The 24,268-nt window shown below is 45.1% G+C and overlaps 1 protein-coding gene across 1 annotated transcript in view; it reads left to right on the top strand.

Annotated features, from left to right (window-relative positions):
• Window positions 1-24,268, top strand: part of LOC135399299 (otoferlin-like) — a 266,111-nt gene that overhangs the window by 164,782 nt on the left and 77,061 nt on the right. The window contains exons 2-3 of the mRNA XM_064631146.1: window positions 13,234-13,292; window positions 17,767-17,855. Of these exons, the coding sequence (XP_064487216.1) occupies window positions 13,234-13,292; window positions 17,767-17,855 (148 nt within the window). The remainder of the gene's footprint in view (window positions 1-13,233; window positions 13,293-17,766; window positions 17,856-24,268) is intronic.

Raw genomic sequence — 24,268 nt, 5'->3', positions numbered from 1 at the left:
GGCTGGAACCGCATGGGGAGTTTTTCAGGGCGTTGCGCTAGCTGTACTACGCCCTGAAATACGGCCCATGCGGTACCACCTTGGGGGACCACACCCACGCGCAGCGGAAAGCGGTTCCTGTCAACGATTACAACACGTTTAGCAAAAACCTGCTGGTTCCTGTCTATGGTATATGAATGACCTTCTATTTCTGGGAGCACCTGTACGGCGGCGAATTCGCACTGAGGCGTACATTATTAAAAATGGACTGCTCCTACACTCAACACGGCACAAAATAGGCTCCTCCTCCCGTTTTCAACAAATCAGGGGCGAGAACGTTGTCATTCGGGATGGTGGTTGGCTAGGACCGTGCTATGTGGTGAAGTTCATTTTTAAGAGTGTAGCCAACCGTCAGCCCGAATGACGTATGGTTGTCTCCCCTATTTTGTAGAAAACTGGGGCTCTGTTAATTGTCACAAAAAGGCGTACGCCTCGCGCTTTGCCACAAACCAACAGTGGTTTATGGATCATTCTGTGCAATGGTTGACCTTAAGCGTGCTATGCGGGGAAGTCCTGTTTGGTCCTGTTTTAACACTGGAAGAGTGTGTAAGAGTCTGCGCTTGTCGGTCGGTGAGACGAACGGTGCTCTTTGAACACAATTTTTGAACTAGTGGCGAAACGCGAAAGCTGGAACTCGTCGCAGAAAGTTTAGCAACGGAAAGGTAACGCAACACTCAACTGAATTACTCTAGAACAACAAACGAAACGGAGCTCAAGCGCCGAACAATTAGAGTCACTTTACGTACAACAACGCGTATTCTCTCATGTAACGGTAAAAGAGAGAAAGACGTATTGACAACAGTAATTTCATCACGTAACTGCGCGGGTGACCTTGAGCTCCAAGCGTGACCTAGCTGGCCACGCACGAATAATTCGTCTAAACGCGCAAGCAGGCCAAGATCGCTGGAAAAGGAGCATCGTTCTGTAACGTTGCCTGCACACACAGAAGGGTTATTGTTGGGTGTGGTCTCTCACAACATCTCACGTTCGCGTGAACGTACGTATACTGCAAATCGTGACCCTCGATAATGGGTGCCGGAACGCGAAATTAAATGAAAAACTACCGCTAGTCAAAAATATAGCACGATGCTTGTTACGAGAGTTCTTACTATATCGGCGCTCTTGAAAAGAGATGTAGAAAGAAAAGGCGAGGAAACCATAACCATATCGTTATTGCCCATAATAATGAGTAATGACCATAGTGCCAGTTATAAATGCGGCAAAGAATAATAAGCAAGTTAGTTGCTGTGAAGTGTCCATAGCTAATTTCCCTTGAGACTGAAGAGAGCCTTCGCTAAACGCCGACTCAGGACCAGTAATAAAGAACTACATTTTCAGTGAACGGGGGGGGGGGGGTAATATATTGGGAAGGGAAATGAATGTACATAGGGAAATGGAGATTTCGCTACATAGGAGAAATGGAGATAAATACTGACACATTGTGATATTTAGGTCATAACTACAGTTTGACGTGGCCAAGGACTTCTCTATAGCTTTCGCAGGATCACTCAGGCGCCCGTTGATACGCCGGCTTATTTGCTCCACCTAGGCAACTCCGAATGATAAGAGGACAAGACATTATGACATATTTCCCGCATGGGACGCGTTTATTAACGCGCCTAGTTCCGTAAATCAGCTTATATTGTGTCCAGCAGGAAAGAGCAGCGCCTTGAGCTTGTTTCTTATTTGATATGCAACCCTGTTGCCAAGGGAAGTGGCAAACTTCCTTGGCGGATGCAATATCTCATGAAAGATTCCTTAGCGCATGCATTATCAAGGCCTCTGTTGGCATGGAATAAGTGACCTCAACAGAGGCGGTACCTTGGTAGGGACGTGAGGACGTGGCAAAATTCGCTATGTTGGTTCAAAATGTTCCGTTTGGTTAACTCTGCTTCCACGAATATATCTGATGGGTTGTTCATCCATAAAGCTGGGAAGCTGATGTCGGTGCTATATGGGGTTGATATTGCCACGAGTCATCTTAGAGAAACTTCCAGGGCAGGCACGAAACGGTACATCTCATCCCGACGCATGCTGAAGAAGAAGAAAGAAACTTCCAGACACATCGCATGCTCTCTGGGAAACGCACGTGCTGTTCCTAGACTTTTCGGCGCGACGCTTAAATGCTTGTGCGCTCCAGGCTGGAGCATTCATGCTTTGGACTCAGTTGTGTTCAGAGAGCTATTACTCTTGTGCTTTTGCTACCAAGTAGGTTAATAAACCGTTTGCTGTTTATTCGACTTCTCGCCGGCCCATTTCGCTTCGTGACAATATACAGCTTGTATGTCATCGCCATTGACGGCCCTGTAGCTACAGATGGAACGTTCAGACATGTTTCTAGTCGCCAACTGTAGGGCTAATTGACTCAGTCCACAGATTAAAGAAGTCCGAGAGTCCGAGAAGTCCTTCTTCTTATGTCTCTCTTTCCTTGAACAACAACAACATATATATTGTGATGATGAAGTGGGGAGGTTTTCCACTCTAGGAGTGGAACGCTACCCCATAGCTAGGGGTCTAATATGAGTGGTGACAATGATCAGTGATGACGATGAGAGATGACGGGAATGATCGAAGTGGCGATGACGATGCTTGACGTGATCGTGGTGGTGGGAGTGTCCGAGGGGCTCTTTCCTTGAGTTTGTGAATGACATATGTCATAACATCTATCACGTAATATTTGGAAGACTGACGAACGAATTTTGTCAGCCTTTTGTTTCGCCAATGTGCAGACAATTAACGTGTACGGTTCTGATCCCTTCATTGGTGCGTGCCGTGCTGCTGAGAATTAGAGTCAGCGGATAGCGCGTACCACATGACTACCGGCATGCCCTGTCACTAAGTATTATGATATACACTTCTTTATGGGGAGGTATGAAAGAAAAGTATAGTATCATCACGCTCCACGCTCAGTGATACACATTCCCTGGTACCTGTCTGTGGTCGCTATATGACAAATCTCGTTATGCACGAGATGAAGAGGGCTTGCTGGACTTGGGCTGGGCTCTGTATGCTGGATGATAACGGGATGTCAGTGCTGCTGGGTTGGCTACGGAAAACAATCTCAAATGATAGTCTGGTACTGAACCTCACGCTAGATTGCGTATCTGACTGAAGTCTGCATCAGCTGGTACAGCCACTGTTCATCCGGGTATACGCCCCCTCTTGTTGGGCCCTAAGACAGTTTGTCTCTGCGCATGAGAGGGGGTAAAGTTTGGAGAAACCACGTGACGAAGTGTCTGTCCAATCGCGGGGCAGCAAATATACGGGGATATTTGTAGCAGGGTTGCCGAGTTGCCACTACGGAGTTGGAATGATTCCGGAATCATTCCAGATTTATCAAAGCCTGGAATAGTGTTGGAATGGAATGGCGGAAACTGCCGTATGGATGGAATGGGAATGGAATTAGGCGTTTTTGGTAGGAATGGAATTGGGATGGAATGGTCTGGGTGCCCAGGTGGTAGTTTTGGTTTCAATCCGGTTGTTTCTGTCCCCTTCTGCCCTGAAATAACCTTGGCTTTGTGCTTTTTCCGTGCTGGGTAATGTCAGTCTCCTCTAGCACTGCTAGGCTACCCAGCACGGTTACCGGTCCTTTTTCTTTTATTGATGGAATTAAATGAATGGAATGGGGTTGCCAAGCCATTCCAGAAGTGGGAACTGACCGTACCTTTTCATTCCGAGGAATTGAAAGGAATGGAATTATCACAAATGCCATTCCTCGGAATGGAATTGGAATGGTTGACCCCATTCCGCAACCCTGATTTGTAGACCAGCATATATATAGCTCCACAGAAGAAACCACGTGCGCCTCACGATGAGCCATTGCCCTCTTACTGGGGAGGCGGACCAATGAGGTCGCTCCACGGCCAGTAGAGGAGAGAGGGAAACTGGGGAGCTGTCCATACAGATAACCCACTAGCGCGTAGCGTATCCAGGGTCATTCGGTTCAACTTTTTTTACAAACAAGTACGGATGCTTCTTTAGCTTACTGTTCGTCTCCTTCTGTCGCCACCGTGTTTTCTGCGGCCCCAAGCCTTCGCCGTACTCTGTCAACAATATCTCCTCCCTCTGAATGACTGCTTCAAATAACTCGCTGTCCATTTCCCATCTAACCTTACGTGAGATAGAAATAGGGAACATAATAGCTATAAACGCTACAGTCATGCACTTGGATTCATCTTGCAGTCTGAAATCAGCACCCTCAGTGCTAAAACACCGAGCCCACGTTTCCTATACGTACGACCCATACTCGAATATGCGTCATGTAGAACGAAGTTACCTATTTAATCAGTCGACTATTATAAAGAATAGGGCCGTCCGACTCATCGGCAACGATTTCTCTTCTGCTAAGGACGTCGTTGTCGTTTTGTCCGGCTGCGTCTTTTTAATCGATTTTTCCATTTCGTACCTACGGATCAGTGCGCAGTAGCGATTTTTAGCAGACTGGAGGCACCCTGCCAGAAGGACACGATAAAAGAAGCTGTCGGCGAAGAAGTCGGGGCTCAGAAAAGTGATGTGAGCCAGCTGAAAAAATAAAAATAAAAATAAATAAATAACAAGCGCGATTGTTTTGTCACGTTTTCGGAAGTGCTATCGCGAACGCCGTCTGACCTACGAATCCCCCTAACAACACTCCCTACAACTAATACATCGATGTAATGTTACGTTCCCGTGGCTTGATCACTATCTAACACTATTTATCACTACGACTATCTAAGAAGGATAAGCTCGTTCAACTGTAATACTACCCTTCGAGACATTTTTATTCCCCGTTCTACGGCTATTGATTGGAATGGTTTTCCAAGCTCTCTTGCGACCATATAGACGACCATGCATTTCATAAGATAAGATAAGATAAGATAACATAAGTTTAACTTCCGTTCATGTTCCGTTGCATTAACGGGTAGCTCTTCTCTCCGCCACGTAATATCCACGAGGGCCAAACTGAGAAAAAAAATGGCTCCATCTTATGGCTATTGTGCCAGACGCGTTTAAACGCTCTAGCTGAAGCGGCTCTCAACCGGTGGGGAATTCCCCCTGAGGGGGAATTGTCAGAATGTCGGGGGGGTAAATGACACCATGTAAGATTCGCCTCCAACAACAGCAACAAACAACTTTATTTCAATGATGATGATGAGGGCGAGAGTCCAGCTGATTACAGAGACTGAAAGTGTAAATTGGAAAGGTTGGTAGTGCCATGCAGGCAATGAAGAAGGATGTGGTCTATAGATCTTCCAAGTCACCGCAGTGATGTCATCTATTGGAGAGTCAACTTGTCGCAAGTGGTAAAGCCGTATTAACGCACTCTGCACTTTTGGAACAGAACTTCACCGCATAGCACGTTGTCCATCAGCCATATCCACGAATGTTACGGCATCTGACTCGAAGAGCGAGGGGGGCGTATGCCTTTTAGTAGCAATTTGGACATAAGATAATGGATCCAAAAAGGCGTACGCCCCCCCCCCCCCACCTCTGTCTTCATATCAGAAGCGATAACCCTATCATTCGTGGCAGTGGTTGGGGCACAACGTGCTATGGGGTGAAGTTCTGTTTTGAGAGTGTGCGTAATATATTCTTCACACGACACCTCCATCTCCAGGAACGGCTCGACGGTATGTCATGGCGGCTCCTAAGTGACCACGGTTCCTGGTACACTCTTACAAATGAATTTCACCGCATAGCACGCTCCTAGCCAACCATCATCCCGAGTGACATCGTTCTGTCTCTTGATTTGATGAAAACGGGGGGCGGAAGCCATGTTTGTGGTAATTATGAACTGCATAACGCCACAAAAATGGCGTATGCCCTCTGTTTTCAGCAAATCAAGGGAATGAACGATGTCACTCGGGATGATAGTTGTCTATGAACGTGCTATTTGGTGAAGTTCATTTTTAAGAGAGTAGCAGGGAAGGTCGCTCGCCACAAACAATACTTTCCAAAAACTCCAAACAAATAAGCAATAAAATTCATAAAATTCTGATGATGTATTGCTTTTGAGTTAATAGGGGGAATAACGCTGTGATGAACGGCAAAAGGGGTGCATGGAGCAAAAAAGGTTGAGAACCACTACATAGGGTCACCGTTCGAACTCTTTTTCAAACACTGTTAAATTTATATTGGAAACGTTTCAATATCTAGTGAAATCGTTTAATTTTCTCCATTGTTACTGCGTCGGTTACACGATTTCACAGTACCGCAAAGACAGTAAGATCACGTGACAGAGCCACATGACGGGTCGCGTGGTCATCGCTTTAATACGTACGACTATGCGCTCGCCCTGTCATGCTATCCAGTAGCAATACGTCATGGCCGGCCGAGACCCAGAGAAAGGTAACGGAATCATTTTCGTTCCTGTCACCGCCTCCGTTACTGGCCCATATTTGTTTCTGTTTCAGTTTCCGGTACCACCATTGTTGTTTTCGTTACGTTATCGTTACAGTTTTCGGTACAGTATCACCCAGTGCCGGATTTACAGTGGTGGGGGCCCCGGGGCACTGTGCTGTGGGGGCTCTCTCGTGCATTCTATGTATTATTCTATGTATTCCCGTATTATATGTCTATAAATGACATCGTTTTGTTTCTAAAGGACGGCGGCCGTGTGGCACACTAGCCCGAGATCTTTCAGCAGTCAGGTTTTGTCATATTTTGAACATGTAGACAAGTGAAATAAATATTCTATTCATGTCTATCCAATGTGTTATTCGGGGTGGATATGCGTGGACGGAGGACAGATTTTTACCAAGTTTCCGTTTCAGGGATGCGTTTCAGGCATGCAAAACAGATTTCCCTTGGACAAGACCTTTACTGGGGGGGGGGGGGGGCCCTTTGTGGTGGGGGCCCCGGGGCAAGTGCCGCTTCTGCCCCCACCCCTGAATCCGGCACTGGTATCACCCCCTCGTTTTTTTCTTCTTAGTACTTTATAAGCTTTGAGACCGTGACAAAAGTTACTACCTCTACACTCTTAAAAATAAACTTCACCGCATAGCACGCTCCTAGCCAACCATAATCTCGAATGATGTCGTTATTTGCCCTGATTTGTTGAAAACGGTAGGCGTACGCCTTTTTTGTGACAATTATGAACAGCATAAGTGTCACAAAAAAGGCGTACGCCTACCGTTTTCAACAAATCAGGGCAGATAACGATATCATTCGAGATTATGGTTGGCTAGGAGCGTGCTATGCGGTGAAGTTCATTTTTAAGAGTGTACGTATGTATTCTGAGATCTATTGTACACAACAGACAACATTTTTTCAAACATACGCAAACATGGTTTCTTTGAACTTTTGTGCTTTATCCGTTGTTTATCTGATAGTGCTTTATCCGTTCCTGTTTTTGTTACCGTTACTTGCTATATTTCCGGTATAATACCGTTTCCGTTGCCTTTGCATGCCGATACCTACATGTAGGCCGGATGCTCACCCAATCTCCGTACGCTGTCGAAAGTATAAGTCGTGTAATTTAGATTCACCAACCTACACGCATAACCCAGCATATATTCCCGACACACTAGCTTGTACAATGACTCGAGCGACACGTGCTTCCGTATTTCGAACAAGTCACACCACAACCCCCTAATCAAGCGGTAGAAGGGGTCGGTACATTCCTTCTTCTGTATCCGACGAAGAAAACTATGCAGTAGCCTCATTAATTGAAGCTGGCGTGGCTGGCATGCATAATAAATCAGGGGAGGCAGGAACACAACAGTTTTGTGCTGGAATTGGGCATGCTCGATCTTCCGTGTTCGCGCTGGGAGTGCAAGCATCTTTTTTTTTTTTTTTTGAAGTGCATTCGGAGGAAGAGTTCGGAAACATTCTGCGAAGGGATTCCCAGTGCCAAGAATGTGTGTGCGCTGTTGCTATTGGACGTCCTATATTATGTGGCCTTCGGTCTCTCTGTCTTCGCTGTTGAGGAAGTAAAGCAAAAGTCCAACTGCAGTGAAACCGAAATAAAATTGGAAAGAAGACGACATTGCGTCGCTTTAAGTGATTCCCTAGCGGAGACCCATCGGAAGAACGGTAGAATGTGTTCACAAAATCTGACAAATCTGGTGTGCCCGAGCTATTCTCAGCCGGGTGGTTGCGAGATCATAAAAAGAAAAAGAAAAAGAAAAACTAGAGTGGGAAGAATGCGAGGAGGGGCGGTATGGACAGGGAAGCGACATCGGAAGCTGGCCAGTGTTACCAGCGGACCAAAACACCTTAAAGGGGCAGTCTAGAAGCCCACAACTTTGTTTCTGTTTTTGGTCAGTATGGAATGTTAGGCGGCCGAAAACAGGTTTCCCACAATTAGTGCAACCGTAGCGAAATTGGGACGCCTGCAATAGCTCCCCGAACCTCCCGTGCGCGAAACACCCTCATTCGCCTTCACGATAGGCGCGTGATGAGCGCCACCACGCGCGTCACTATGTGACGCAAGTGGTGAGGACGCTCCTCATTGGACCTGGGATCACATGGTCGAGGTGAGCAACATCGCGCAGGTCGGAGCGTCTGCTACCGCTTCGGAGACGCCATGCGTTCTCCGGCTACGTGATGTCCGAAACGGAGGGTTTGAAGGCTGTCCACGGCACAACCACGATTTTTTGGGACCGCAGACACCACGGGAAGAGCGAGTGGTGCAGCCCGAAATTAACTGCGCTTGTACAGCGAAAACCCCGTGCTTCTCGACAGTGTGCAGGCTGTCCGACCGTTGTCACCGCGCAGTTGATTCAGTGGCTAACAGGTGGCGCCACAATACCGCCGCCATCGCTTGCTTTCTGCTACTGTGAATTCTGAGATTGCACAGAAGCCACGGATATATTACTCTTGTGATCGTAATCTTATTTTCTCAGGCTGCATATATGCTTTGTTTTTTTTTATAGAAAACGTGATATAAATCATATAAAGAATAGAAGTCAACAAGAAACAGCTTGCAATGTTCGTAGCAGACGGTTTTCCTACGAACGAATGAGGGGCTCTCTACCACCAACGTCACAGTAGAGTGGGTGTGGTCTGCAGAATTAATTGCACCGTGGTGAAACAACTTTGGAGAGAAATATTTTGTAGGAATGCTTTTCACATACTGCTTTACAAGATGACAGCAGTTTTTGGCCGTGTTAGATACAACTTTAATGCTCCTTTATGGCTACAGGGACGAGTAAAAAATGATGAAAGAAAGGAAACTAAACAAAAAAATTCCACAAAAAATTTCAACCATTATGTGCACGGTAACAAATTCGTAAACTACGTTGTTATGCCTCGTGCTTAAAGGGATTGTCCTTTAATAAGCATCGATATCGAAGCTATGGCGGCACTCATTCGTCACCTATCATTGTCAATAGTACCGCAAATCCGGCACGAATTAAGGATCTACTTTTTGTGCAATTCGTTGAAATGCGGAGAGCAGAAGCCGCATGTTGAGAGTATGACGGAAGTTCCTCTCTGGGAATACGATTATGCGTCAGAATGAAACCGACCAATGGGGAAAGATGTTGACAACCTTGAGCTGCTTGAGCGGTGTGAGCGTCTGCGAGGCACCTAGTAAGCGAAGCAGACGAACTCGGGAACAATGGAATCGTCTGCGTGCTGCTCGCTGATTCGCCCTTCAAACGTATATCACCGTGATGTTTTTGCCGCTGTATCTTCCTCAGCTGCAGAGGCAATGCCAAAAACTCGTTTATTCAAAATCTAAACACTGTCAGGCGGGGAAAATTGGGGAAATAGAGTATCGAACGGTGTCAAACATTGTGATACTCGGTTCGTACACACATTTCTGGATGCGACCGTTCCTTCAAATAGGAAACAGGAGCCTTTGCGTTTGAGAGTTTGGAGTGGTCGTTGTAGAACATAGATGGGGAGTAACGCGTTACAAAGTAGTGCGTTACCGGTAACGCGTTACACTCGAGTAGTGAAATATGGTAACGCATTACATTTGGGAGAAAAGTAATGAGTAACGTAACGTCATTACATTTTTAACAACTAACGCGTAACGGCGTTATGCGTTACTGCGGGTTCGGGAACTTGAAAGCTTGAGCGAGGACCGTGCCTGCAGAATCCGGGAAAATCCCCGATTTTTTCTATTCATCTTCAACAATGACGAGAAGGTCACATCGACACCCACGAAGAACGCAAAAGAAGGGTTGTTGACCTACCCTGGTTGAGGTGTCATCTTTGTTTATCACCTCTGTTTTTCACTCACTCTGGTATTTTTCGGACAAATGGGGCAAAAGCGGCAGAAAAATAGCCTCTACCCTCTGAACAAGTAACAAAGTACCAAGGAATTGGCTGTTTGGATTTGTACTGTGTGAGATAAAAGGTCACCGCCTCTATCAACCTTGACAAGGAGCACTCACTGGTCATTAGGCGTCCTCTCAGCCAAACGGGCGAAGCTCAATTTTGAACATCAACTTCTTCTGCGTTGCAATAAATCGTACATGTAAGTTGTGTTCATGCGTGACCCTTGTTTGTGCCCAACATTGCTTGTATTGATTTGCGGAATGCACTTATGTGACTGAACCAAAAATGGTGCATATTATAAGGACGACTGGTGAAGTAATGCAAAAGTAACGGAATTACTTATCAGAAGTAACGGCGTTAGTAACGCGTTACCTACTACGCAACAGTAACGAATAACGTAACGCGTTACTTTTCGAAAGAGTAGTGAGTAACGGTAGTGCACTACAAAATAAAAGTAACTTCCCCACCTATGTTGTAGAAGTGAGACAAAACCCGTTGCATTCCGCTGTTATACTTGCACGTGACAAGCTTTTTTGTATAGTTATGTTAGAAAATAAGTGTCACAACTTACAGCGATGCATCGTCTGCTAGGAACACGTCACCTGTTATGAACACGTCTCAAGGCAAATGTTGTTCTGATAATATTGATAAGTTGATAAGTAAAATAAAAAATAAGATTTAATATAAGATTATAAGATTATCTAATTCCAAACATTTCAACTGGATACGTAAGAACGTACAAATGACAGATCTATGATGATGATGATGATGATGGAGTTTCTATGGCACACAAGCAACTGAGGCTATACTGCGCCCACACTATATGGTGAGGGATGTGGCTAGTTAAATGTGTAAACCACTTAATTAAAAGCAGTCCTGTGGATGTGGCGTACGTTAGATTCATTGCAAGCATGATTCAAGACACTAGCTAGCGCGAATTCTAGTTTGAAACTATAAGGTACAGTCAAATCCTGTAAAGAACGAGAAGAGATCCAAATCGCTTCCACAGCAAGCGGAATGAATATTGCGATAACGCTAACGGGTTTGTGAAACGCACTGCACCATGAGGGAATCCACTAATAGCAAAACCGAAGTACACCATCTGAAAACCCATTTTATTGTACCAGTCGGTCGCCCGTGCGGGGATCGGTTTTCTAAGAAAACTTCCCCTGATCAGCACGTGTGTCGCGTTTGGAGCTTCCAAGTTGTTTGGGAGCCTCTGTCAAATGATGGCCATAAAATGTATATGGATTAGGCCTTGGATAGGCTGTGTGAGTCAGTGAGCCATGAGGCATGGTGTATCAATTATATTTCACATTTTAGGTGTTTGCTTGTACATGGGGGGGGGGGGTTTATTAAGAAAAAAAGAAAGGAAAGGTTAGCCAGGCAAAGAGCCGGCTTGCTATTCCGAAAAAAAAGGAAAAAGGGGGAAGGGGAATACGAAGGAAGGAGAAAGAAAAAAACAAAAAGGGGAATCAAAAAAGAAAAGGAAGGAAAATGAAAAAGGGGGAATCGAAACAAAGGAAGGAAAGAAAAAAGACACACGGGGGAAAGGGAAAGAAAATAAGAAACAAAAAGAAAGGAAAAGAAAAGAGAAACAAAAAGAAACAAAACGAAAGGAAAAGGAAAGAAAGAAAGAAGAGAATAAACACTAGGGGGGGGGGCACCACGTTACATGCAGTTCACGAGTCCTGAGACTCGGAGAAAACCGAGGAGAGCGACAGTGACAGCCCACTGGTTGGGGTGCAAGACGGGACCAAGAAGAGCGGCCAACGAAAAGTCGTTACAGCCAATCTGGAGCAGACGGCACGGGAGGGTGTCCCTATGTTGAAGGTGCTGCTGGCAATACAGGAGTTGGTGTGGGCTGTCAGCTTCCACTCCACAGACATTACAGTTTGGTGAATTTAGCCGACCCATCTTGAAGAGAAGTGAGGGTGCTTGTACAGCTTAATTTGCAATTGCACATGCGTGCTTCAAAGACACATACACACACACAAATGGGATGATGATGTGGTGGATCGCTCACCGCTGTTATGGCGGTACACTGCCTCATCTTGTGGAAGGGATGAGAAAGTGACGATGATGGAAAGGTGTTCTATTAGAGTTCGTCCATCAGTCCAGTGCTGGAGAGAAACTCAGCAACAAATCCTAGGCCTTGCGTCTGATGTGAGAGGCCCGATCATGGCTCGAGAATTTTGTCCAAGTCGGACTGGCATTGATGGACGCGTTGCAGAGCAGTTTCCATGAGGGCGCGCTCGCGATCGTACTGTCCCCAAACCAGGAGGATGGGATGGAGGTCACCGCGCACACCACACGTGGAACAGAGGCTGGATGCGCTGACACCGAAGAATTGTTTGAAAGCCGGTGCTTCACAAAGAAATGTGTCTCAAACGCGGCTTCTCAGCCCTCAGTAGAACTTTTTCGACACCGAGTTCAATTTTTGTTATAGGAGCTTTTGGACATCTTAGGTGAAGCACGCAACTCTCTTTGAAAACAGTGACGCGTAAAACGCGTGCTCATAAGTAAGGTCCTTCCTCCAGAGCAATCGATGAAGTTGCGCTTGCGGGAATTATCGAGCGACGACAATTGCGTGTGGGCAAAATGGCACAAAGAAGTACTAGGTGGTTCCTACACTCGAGCTGCCGTTCTTGCGTTGAACGTTGCTCTGTGGGCACAAAATGACTAACGATGCCTTGTATGTCGTTGTCTTACATAGTTGCGATGATGTGTCGTCAAGTAAGCTGATCAGCCCTTACCCTGCGGGGGTAGGACTCGAAATTTCGAAAGATTGAGGGTAGGGCCTGTGAGCTAAATTTGTAACCAGATCTAGTAACCAGACTGCACGTATCTTGACAGGAATGTATGACTAACCAAAGTCAAACACATCCAGAGTCTTGTTCTCTTGCAGGCAGTTTGTGATATTTCATGTGCATCATGTGTTCACGTGGACGTTAAGTGACGTATATTTATGTATCCTCCTTTCAGGAGTAGCCCACTACACTCAGGTCTGCGAAGGAGTTGAAGATGAGGCCGTATTCGATGACGTAAGTACAAGATCACACTCGAAAAACAACGGTTTCATGCCCAATACTTCCTTCCATTCAACGCAAAGTGCCTAATTATTAACGCAGAATGTATTCCAGTTTCCCACGATATCAGTATCTTTAGAATTCGCGTGATCTGCACTCTACACTCTTAAAAATGAACTTCACCGCATAGCACGCTCCTAGCCAACCATAATCTAGAGTGATATCGTTATCTGCCCTGATTTGTTGAAAACGGGAGGCGTACGCCTTTTTGTGACACTTATGCTTGTGACACTTATGCTGTTCATAATTGTCACAAAAAAGGCGTACGGCTACCGTTTTCAACAAATCAGGGCAGATAACGATATCATTCGAGATTATGGTTGGCTAGGAACGTGCTATGCGGTGAAGTTCATTTTTAAGAGTGTAAAAGGAGATGGTGGTGGTGGTGGTGATGGTGAAAGTGCTCGCCGTTGTCGGCGTCACAAAGGTGGGCAACGTCACGACTAACGCCCTGGGGGAATGTGCGTCCTGGGACGACTTCTAAGGGAACTGTGCCGACATATGTCTGAAAGCGTCTGAGGAAAACCCAGGAACCCTCTAAAAGGAGATCTTCACCACATAACACGCTCTTAGCCAACCGCCATCCCGAATGACATCATCCTGTCCCCTGATTGGTTAAAAACCGGAGGCGAACGCCCTTTTGAGACACTTATGCAGTCATGTTAATTGTCCCTAGGGTACTCGCTCGGTCCCTAAGCAGGCATAAACGGAGACGACAGAGTGACTCTTAAAGGGCGACGCACGTTTAGTGATTCTTGTTTATTTGTTTTCTGGTGCTACGCAAAAGGGAACCAAATCCCTGTCTAGGCGAGAACACCAGGACAATATCACAAGGTTACACGCAAAGTAACACAAAGTAAAACGCAAAAATAAATAAATAAAAAAAAACAGTTAAAGATGCACAAGGAGGGAATAAAAAAAGAGTAATGTGATCATTGCATCAACGTCCGCATTATGTTTTTCTTGAACACAGCAAGAGAAACATTAGAAAATTGGTTACAATATTCATTGTAATATACTTAGCTACTAACACACTTATCTTATCATGAGAGTAGTTAGTACGGCCAGTGGGAACTCGTAATTTATATGAATGTCGGAGAAGATAAGGCACAGAGTGAGCACTCAAACTGAAGGATGAAAAAAAGGATTCTCGATTTTCAGACACTCCACAAAAGATCATCACTAACAACTTGTAGGTAAAAAGCTGCGTCACAGTAAGAATATTATATTTTTTAAACAGTGGTCCAGAACTGACAAAGTGCCCAGCACTATCGACTGCACGAACGGCTTTTTTCTGCACTCTCAACAGGCTAGATAAATGAGTAAATGCCACCGTACCCCATACCAACAGGCAATAATACACTTTGGAATGAATTAAAGAAAAATATAGCATACGCTTGACTTTGCTAGGAAGGGTGTCGCGGACTCTGCATATCATACCAGCTGCTTTCGCAGTTTCTCTTCTTAAATAACAAACATGTTCAATCCAGCTGAGGTGTTCATCAAATAGCACGCCCAAAAATTTAAAACAACTTATTCTCTCCACAACACGGTCATTAAATAATATTTTTGGCTCGTAGGCTATGGTTTTATTGCGTGCTCTGAACAAAATGTATTTTGTTTTACCTACATTTAATCTCAGCTGATTCGAAGCAAGCCAAAGAGAAAGATTTCCCATGACAAGGTTCATTTGGTCTTCTAGGTGGCCAACATCGGAACTTGAAAGGAAAATACTGGTATCGTCGGCATACAGAATAAAACTAGCAACGTTTGAGATAGTGACAAAGATAGTGACGTCTAGAGCAGAATGAATATCGGCTTCCGGCAACAGCAAAATGTCAGCACCCAAGCTCACTAAGAGCCGCCCAAAAGCTCACCACAACTCTCTGCTTTTCAACATTACTCGAACCATTAACATTTAAGGTAACCGTTCTAAGCGCGTATTGAGCGCCAGGGAAGAGAATGGAGAGAATAACACTAACCATCTTCATCATAAGCACATCAGCCAAAGGGAGTCTTCTTCTTTCGTCTCTGGCAGTCATCCTCAAAGGGAGATTGGACTGTAATATACTGTGGTTATCGGGAACACAAAGCAGTATTGAGACGGAAGAGTAGACGGCAAAGGAAAAGGACTAGTAGGACAAAGTATCAAACGTGTGTAAGTGAAAGGTTTATACGTGGGAAGGAGCAAAAAGCGCGGTGAGAGTGATCCATAACAACGAGTGATACAACTCGCTGCTGAGCGTCGATTGTTGATTGTTTCCTCGTCCTCTTTTTCCCGACGAGATTCGGGGCCTGTGCTCGTCTGTCAAGGAGGAGTTGATAGTGCCAGTCCCTATAGAGATGAACTGCCTTTTCGGCTCGTTGATGCGCACTACGTGTTAGAACGAGTGCGAACAAAGACTAGACTAAGGTATAGTGTGTGCGAGGCTGTGTCTCGCATGTTCCTTCTTAGCCTAGTCTTCCGCGTTAGCGCCGCGAAGCAAATGCGGCTATGAGCAACGTACAGACGTGGACAGATGGAGAGAGGACAGCAGGAAAGGGAGGGGGACAGGGTGTTAGAACGCGTCCTGGGCTGACTTCAGGGGGAACTGTGCCGACACTCGCCTTGAAGGTCAGCCAGAAAACCCAGGCAAAACTCCAGACAGCACAGCCGATGCCGGAATTCGAACCCGCGTCACCCCCAGTCTAGGCGTAGAAAGCGGCCACCCTAACCACTATTCCACGGGAGCTGCCGTTAGCCTATAGTCTCTGTACTCATTCGCTCTCACGCGTGATATAGAGATGGCTCCGAACCAGCCGCTTCAAATACCACATTGTTTCTTCGCTTTCAGAAATAAATCTTACCGCATCTTTTCCGGGAACAACGTATATATGCAGTGACGACGACCGTGCACATTGGTTAGCATGAGATATGAAACGATAGACGACTTGCTGTTTACGAACAACCTACGTCTCGAATGCCAGTGTGTCTACGTTAAAACGCCACATATGACGTCACAACGGCCACATGTGTTGTTTTGATGTCTGTTTGCGATTATGGATGCCATTGCACGAAGGAGGTACGAAGGAAAGGTTCATGTGTGAGGCAGATACCACCCTGACTTTGCTTGACAAAACGCGAAAACGACGGAGTTACACGACGGTAACGCCAACGCGTGCGCTTGTTTTGCCAACGAACCACCCTTTCTCAATCACATGATATCTCGATGTGGCATATGGGGTCTATGAGATGAAGCGGTAATGGGTGCATAATAGTACTGTACTACACCAAGGAAGAACAACTTTATTGAATACAGTAAGGACGAATTAGAAATGTTGCATGATGCGCGAACAGTAAAATAAACTACATAGCTGGCCTTGAAGTTCACGAGCTGTTCCAATAAATACTGGTCAGGTCCCAAGCACTTTGAGTAGATTAAATGGGCCATCGCCCAAACGTCGTACAGTCAATTCCACGCTCGCAACGAGTGTCGGCGTGGTTTTTCCATCCACTTCGTTTGTTGGACATCGTCAACAACAGCAGCAAGCTCAGTGAACATTTGAGGAAGGGTCATTTCTGAGTCAACGCAGGCCGCCGACCATCTTAAGTACGTTCGTCCGAGTCGCAATGAATAGAAAGATGGATGCCGTGTGCGAAGATGAAGTGGCTCGCTAATGGCATTACTGCAAAGTTTAGAGTGAACGCCGTTAACACGTACGGTGAGGTAAGTACCGAAAGACGAAGGAAGAAGAACAGACAAGCGCTGACTTACGAGTTAAAACGTTTAGTATTGCATTTCAGAGCGCCATTGGCGTTTCAGCGAAAGCTTCTTTTTTGAAATGGTAAAGAAAACCTATAAGCCTTAATTCTCCAGTGTATAGCGCAGGGTTTATGCGATTTCTTTCTTTCAAACTTTGCGCTGGAGGTAGGACGTCACCTGACAGCCCTCGCAGTGTACAAAGGTTTTCGATATCTGTTGTTCTTCTGATGACAGGATGTCAGGGAGAGCAAAGTGCGTGATATTTTGAACATTCGCCTTCACGTATCAGATGACTCTGGACAATGAATTACAGAGTTCATCCTTAAAAGTGCTAAAAAGTTGTACGAACAAACAGGAACTCAAGATACAACAGCGAGCGCGCTTGTCTGTCAACAACTTGACAGTCGTGAGAACAACTATTGACAATTTCGTGCTGGTATTTAAGCGAGATCAGTATTCTCTCTCTATACTCGTCAGGGAAACAACTGCGGCGCTGACGGACATGTCTTCTCTTTGAAACCGAATGAAACTTTCTAGCCATGTAAAATGTCACTTCCTCGCACCTTTAACAATCATGAAACGACCTCTGATCACAGAGGCGAAAGAAAATCGCGACAGAAGCAGGCATAAAAGATTATTTTCATGGTCTTCTGCCTTCTTATTTCCTTCTTTTTTTTTACCTTTAGGCATTCGACTGGCCGGTTGGGAGACCCGTAGAAAATCACGAGGTCCTGGAAATTCAGATTCTCAACAGGAACAAGTACTTCACGAACAGGTAAATACTCCACACCTCGTCTTTCCATATCACCCGAATCATCCGCGAAAAAGAGCTGCTAAACTTGCAAGAATATTCGTATTCATCGAAGCATGGCCTCCAGCAAAAGTGCTGAACTTCCGCGTGCATCAGCATGTTTGCCGAGCCTTCTTGCCGTTGTGTCTTTCTGAGTTTGAGTTTCCATAACGGTTTCATCTTGGCAAGGAAGCGTCTTTTTTTCCTTTTTAAATAAGCCTAAGAAGGCATTTAATGATTGTATACTTTGAACGGGAAAGTAAAAGAGCCGACGCGTCATACTTACGCCAGTCATTTAACCTTGAGCGAAGACAGCTAAAGTTACCCGTCTAGACATTGCTTCCGGCCTGTTTTCTAGTTTTTTGTTTCTTTAAAACAACTTAATTATATTTCAGACTTCGGATAAACAGCACGATGTAGTTCCAAGTAAATTAGGATGAAAGCGGAAGTTAATTTTGCTTCTGCGGTGTCGCCCCTTGTTGACGTCGTTGCTGTATAGCAAACAATGGCAATGTAACCCTCAGGCGTGATGCGTAGCACAATGTTTTCAGTGCTACGCATCGAGTAAACATAAATAAATTCCATAAAAAGAAGAGCACGAGCAAGCCTTCGTCCAAATTATTTTCTTATTTTTCCATATGTTCAAGCAGTACCGGAAACTGGAGTTACTGAAACGGAGTGCATAGCAGCCATAGTAGCTTATGAGCCATAAAAACCCTGAATCTGAAACGGGAGTCTTCGGCCTGGTGGTTTATGGCCATGTCAAACGGAATAGAAATCAGCGCATGAAAACTATATAGGGCGAAAAGGGGGACATACTAAATCAACGATGCAAATATAAATTGATATGATTCGTTATTAGTGAGAACTGATGTTCTGAGGCTGGAAAAACATAGAAAGGACAAACACATACAAAGCTTTGGCTTTGTATGTGTTTGTCCTTTCTATGTTGTTCCAGCCTCAGAACATCAGTTCTCTCTTGGTCAACAGTTGCCGCTTGCGTTGATCCCGTCGTATGAATGTGTGTATGAGTGAGCAAAATGTAAGAGTGAAAGGAGGATGAGTGAGAGAGAGAGTGGCTGGTTTGTCCCTTCAGATGACGCACCCTTGGAGGTGACTCAGAAGGCGTGTTAGCTTAGCTCAATTGATAGAGCCCTGGACCGGTAATCCAGAAGATTTGGGTTAGAATCCTACAGCTGGCTAACCTTTTCAGTGACTTTCATCTTTCATCGTTATTAGTGTTTGCATAACACGTGAAAGACGATCCATAAAATAAATACTGTCTTCACTATTTTTTTGCAACAGGTACCACATAACAAATTTTGACACGTTGAAAAACTGGGCGGATGGATGGTTAAAAAAAATACACACACATATATATATATATGGTCGCGTGGTTGTTCCACGAACGTGGATCTGTCTACGCTATAGCAGCTATAGCACTAGAAGCTTCCTGCTGTGCGACTGCTGTGGACTGACAGAGAGATTAAGGAGACAAATTGGAATGTGAAGAAAAGATAAGATTGAAAGAAAGAGTAACGGCTGAGTGGAAAGAGTGAAATTGCTGTCGCGCGAAACTATGAAATATACGAAGCCCTGCTCAACGCCCTCAAAGAAAACCGAAGTGGATTCGTAGCACAAAGCAACCGGGTGATTGAAAGTGCATTAATAGAAAACTATTCACAGCTAAGCTGGCGCGTCTTCTATGCACAGTTGCAGGAGGTATCAGAATTTCACGCACGATCTGTATGATTGTGGCGACTTCAAGAAGCGTTCACTATATATAGTCAGTTGTGGCTCATCCTGCAGTTATCTGCGCTGTCGCGGTAGGAAGGAGACAGCTCTTGAAGAACCGTTCCAAGGCTTGTTGAAGTATTTATAGGATTCTTTATTGCTGTAGAATCACGATTTGTTCTTAAAAAAATGATGAAGTGCAGCGACATCCAAAGCTATCGACTCATGAAAGAAGCGTGTGAGCACATCTCTCGAGAAAGACGAAGACAGCCGCCTGATTAAATTTTAGCGCACAACTCCGAATAGATGTTCAGCACACGTCGTCTCTGTATTCCTCCAGCGCAGAAGACGAAGGCCAAATTGCACGTTAATAATACACAGAGTACGGAAGTATAGATTGCTTTCTTTTTATTACTAGGTTCGCATTAAGGCATGTGTTCAAACACAGTCTCTGTCGTAGTACAGGTTGTCTGAGGGTCGCTAAGCAGAACTTAATTGATGTTTGACCCCTGATCAGATAATGAGTGAGAACATCAGCTTTTCCTTCTACAAGGTACGTGTTTTTATCTTCTTTCGTAGAAGGAAGTTTTATTGACTTGGTTTGCGTTCTTCTGCTTGAAGATGTTAAGTTTTGCATAGGGGAGTTTGAAGAAGCCGAAAAAAATATCATGGGTATAGCTTCGCTATCTTCACTATCGCTATCTTTGCTATCTTTGAGAAAATACAAAAAAATACTGGCAGATATGATGCAAATTACAGTGACATCAAATCAGTGACAGAGCTGTTTATGTTCCCGTGGCGTCTCCTTCGAAGTGAAACCACACGCGCATCAGTAGACCCTGTTCGTCAAACTCGATGTGCTTCAATATGGTGGGGGCTCCGTTGACATCGAAACATCCAGGTTGCAAGCGATTAAAGAGAAACAACGGCTGTCGCTGTGAAATATCGCGTCATATCTGTTAACTCGTTTCTTCGCTTCATCTCGCTGGGTTTTCGGTGATGCGACGTACAGGACAGACAACACGTGTATAGCTTTGCTATCTTCACGTGCCAGCTCCCCGTGGCTTATTGGCTACGATGATGGTATCCCATGCTGAGACTGGAACCCGAGCTCGAATCCGGGTACCGCCTGTGCTGCCTGGCTGTGCCGGCATGCAGATCGATCGGAAGAACTTGGTCTGGAGTGGTGCGAGAGACGAAACGAGGTTGTATGTAATCATTTGTTGGGCGAAAAATCATGGCACTCGACAGATACGATGTGATCATACACGGCAAGCATAGGGCGATGATATTAGAGTGAGAGGTCTAGCGGCTGCATCGCCGCTAGACCGGCTGCATCTGCCGACCAGATTTCTCACGAAGACCATGCCGATATAACAGCCGCGAACTGTAGTAGATGCCATTGTCGAGGCACGCCTCAAACCAAACGTGGCGCGCATGAAGTCACGTATGGGACGCCGTCGCTTGTGGATACGGTTCAAATCGCCGACGTGCACGATGGGTATGCCGTGGCAGCCTTCTGCAGCTAGACAGCGATTGGTCTGGCCGACGTTGGAACTGTAACGGTGTGGTAGTAGGACTGAAGTACTGCGCGTCGCAAATGGGGGGGGGGGGGGGGAGCACCCAGTTTGATGTAGACGGCGACGAGCAGACGTCGTCTCAAGAGTCGGCCGCACAGCTGCCTCCATGTTGACTTTGTTGGCGCCATCGTCTGGTACGGTCATCAGACGGTGAGGAGTCACCGTGGTGGTCGCGGCGCCCTTTTCGTAGATCGCCACTTCGTCCGTACTCACGTCGTCTCGTATAAACTCCGTCACCCATTTGAATCCAACGACGCTGACGCTGTCGCTGCTGCTGAGCAATATTTCGTTGAGCGCTAGAATATTGATGGACTGCCCAATCACACCGCACTCCAAGTCAGCGGCGTGAGCATGCAAGCTCTGCAACTTTAATGACAATGGGGACGTTGATGGGTTTCCCGGCAGGTCGAGGAGGATCCAATAGACGCTCTGTCAGGTGTCTCAGATGAGTCCGCAGCTTCACGATTTTTGACAAGCTGGTAACTTTGGCGTTGGTGAACTACAAGTCATCAGTCAGTGTAACTCGGGGCAAAACCACGTACACAATTTGCTAAATCCTGTGCCTTGCTACAATCAAAGACGATCTCGCAGAATCAGACTTGTGCGTAACGCGTTACTAGTAATTGCGTTACTTGTAATCAATTACTTTTTTGAGTAATTTTTCGAGTAATCAGTTAGTTTTCAGAGTAATCGATTACTCAGTAACCGATTACTTTTCCGGCAGAGATTAACTTATCTTTCAGATGCTCTGCACGAAGTCAAGCCCCTCGTACCGTCAGCCTTTGTTGGGCCGTTCTACTATAGCAAGTCAGTAGAAGGTCATTGTAATGATATTCTGAAATTTATGGGTTACTCTCCTTAATCTCTTCCTACACCAGTGTGGTGGTACCTGAAGCTTTTGAGGTTGAGGGAGTCATGGGGAAGTTCCACACAATGCTCTTCCACAACCGGGTCAATGTCTTCCCGGGCGATAAATACAGTATACGTACAGCTTGGGACAAAAGTTAACGGAACACCGGGGTGTCGCGTTTCTCTATTGGAGCTACTCTCACAGGAAAGTGCAGCGGACACAGATACTGAGATGTGAATAAAATAGCCCGTTCCTCATTCGATCTCTTCCTGATAGCAACAGGGGGGCCACTCCGTTGAAGAAATATGCAAGTGTCATGTTCCGTAAACCTTTGTCTCAAGCTGTACAGATCCTACACGTTTTTGTTTTTCGTGTTACTTCAGCTGTGAAGCTGTTGAACGTTTTTTTTCTCTCTCTCTTTTTTGAGGCACACAGAGACGGGTATATTTTGCGTGAATGCAAAGTAACGACCTGAGTAACGGGTTACTTTTCTACTCATTACTCAATTACATTTGGAGTCGAGTAATTGGTAACGGTAATCAATTACTTCATCCGTAGAAGTAACGGTAACGGTAATCAATTACTTTTTTCGAGTAACGGGCACAAGTCTATTCTCGCTGAATGGATCGCCGTCGATGTGGGGATGGTGAGCAGGACAGCCGCAGTCAAAGGGAACTGCACTCGCTTGCATTTGATGGTCGGTGAGACAGTGATCTAAACAACGAGAATTGGCCGAGGCATACTTTTTTTTTCATAGAAAAGCGTGCATTCAGGCATACATATTTTTTCAATTTGAGTCATGTTCAATAAATTCCATGTTACAATTAAATAACACAAATTTCGTGACCCCGTTTGTGTTATTTCATTGTACACAGCGCTCGTTCGCAGTAGACTAGAATTCGCTTCAGTTGTGTGGAATTCATTGAATATGACTCCAATTGAAAAAAAAAAAAAAAATTGAGAGAGTGCAAAAGAAATTCTTAGGTATATTGTATGATAGATACTTCAGGAATGTTTGTTATTATAAGTATGATAGTATTCTCCGCAGAATGAATATGTGTGCATTATCAGCGAGGAGGACGTCTCGTTATTTCTGTTATCTTCACAAGCTTATCCATGGTAAAATCAATAGCCCAGTCTTTTGAGTGACATTTATTTACATTTGCCGCACAGGCCCACACGTTCTGCAATATTATTCTACCCTTCCGTCCATCATCGACATTGTCCATTGAGCCGTGTACAGCGTGAGTTCAGTGATTTTGCTCGTGACACTGATGTTGATATTTTTCAAGGTCTGCACGTAATGAAACGAGATCTATTCAGCTACTTATCCGATGCTTAGCATCGGTTTTTGACGGTTGTTTGTAAGTGTTATCTGTTTTTGCCTCATTACGTTTATTTATTTATTTCTCTCAGTTGAGGCGCACCACTCACAAGGATTATTTCCGTTGGTGGACACAAATAATAATTATGCTGATTCGCGATTCGACCCAGTCGCGAGACAGCACGCCATACACTCTTAACTCGGTACCCTTTAGTAAAGGGTAAAAAATCGCAATATTTTACCCTCTATTTCAGAAGCTACCAGGTAACCTCTGAGCAGTACCTTTTATAAAAGTTACAAGGAAACCCACTAATTAGAGGTTACGGCCTTCAATCCAGCACCTGCCCGGTAAAGGTTACGCCAAAGTGCGGCTTTTTATACAGGATGTTCATTTTTATTCGCAACAGAGTAGCGCTCATTTGGCAGGTGGGTTATGTGAATTTTTGCTAATTAATCGATCCGTAGTTACAAACACATGCGTCAGGAAATGTCGGAAATGTTTGTAACTACGGATGGGTTAATTTGCGAAAATTAACATAACCCACCTGTCGAATGAGCGCTGGTGTGATGCGAATAAAAACAAACACCCTGTGCGTGGGATATGGACAGACATTTACAGAACACACCAAGGTACCAAAATGAACCAGGAGAAAAGGAGATCTTGAACATATGTATATTACAAAAACAGAAGTCTGTCGAGAGGTGACACATTGTGCACAAGTGCGATTCTGATTTGAGGAGAAACCATGGTCGCTTTACCATGTATGTGGAAAAAAGAACTATCTTCTAAGTGAGAAGCAATGCATAAAAGTGCGAGGAAGCCAGCGAGTCAAAACAACTGACCTATGTTTGCTAAGCTGAACAGACCCAACGAAATGGAGAATTGCAGCAGAAAAAAATTTATTCCACA

Source organism: Ornithodoros turicata, chromosome 6, assembly GCF_037126465.1.
Source record: "Ornithodoros turicata isolate Travis chromosome 6, ASM3712646v1, whole genome shotgun sequence".
Lineage (NCBI taxonomy): Eukaryota > Metazoa > Arthropoda > Arachnida > Ixodida > Argasidae > Ornithodoros > Ornithodoros turicata.
The sequence above is the reverse complement of the archived record's forward strand: the minus strand, read 5'-3'. Positions and strand labels throughout refer to the sequence as shown.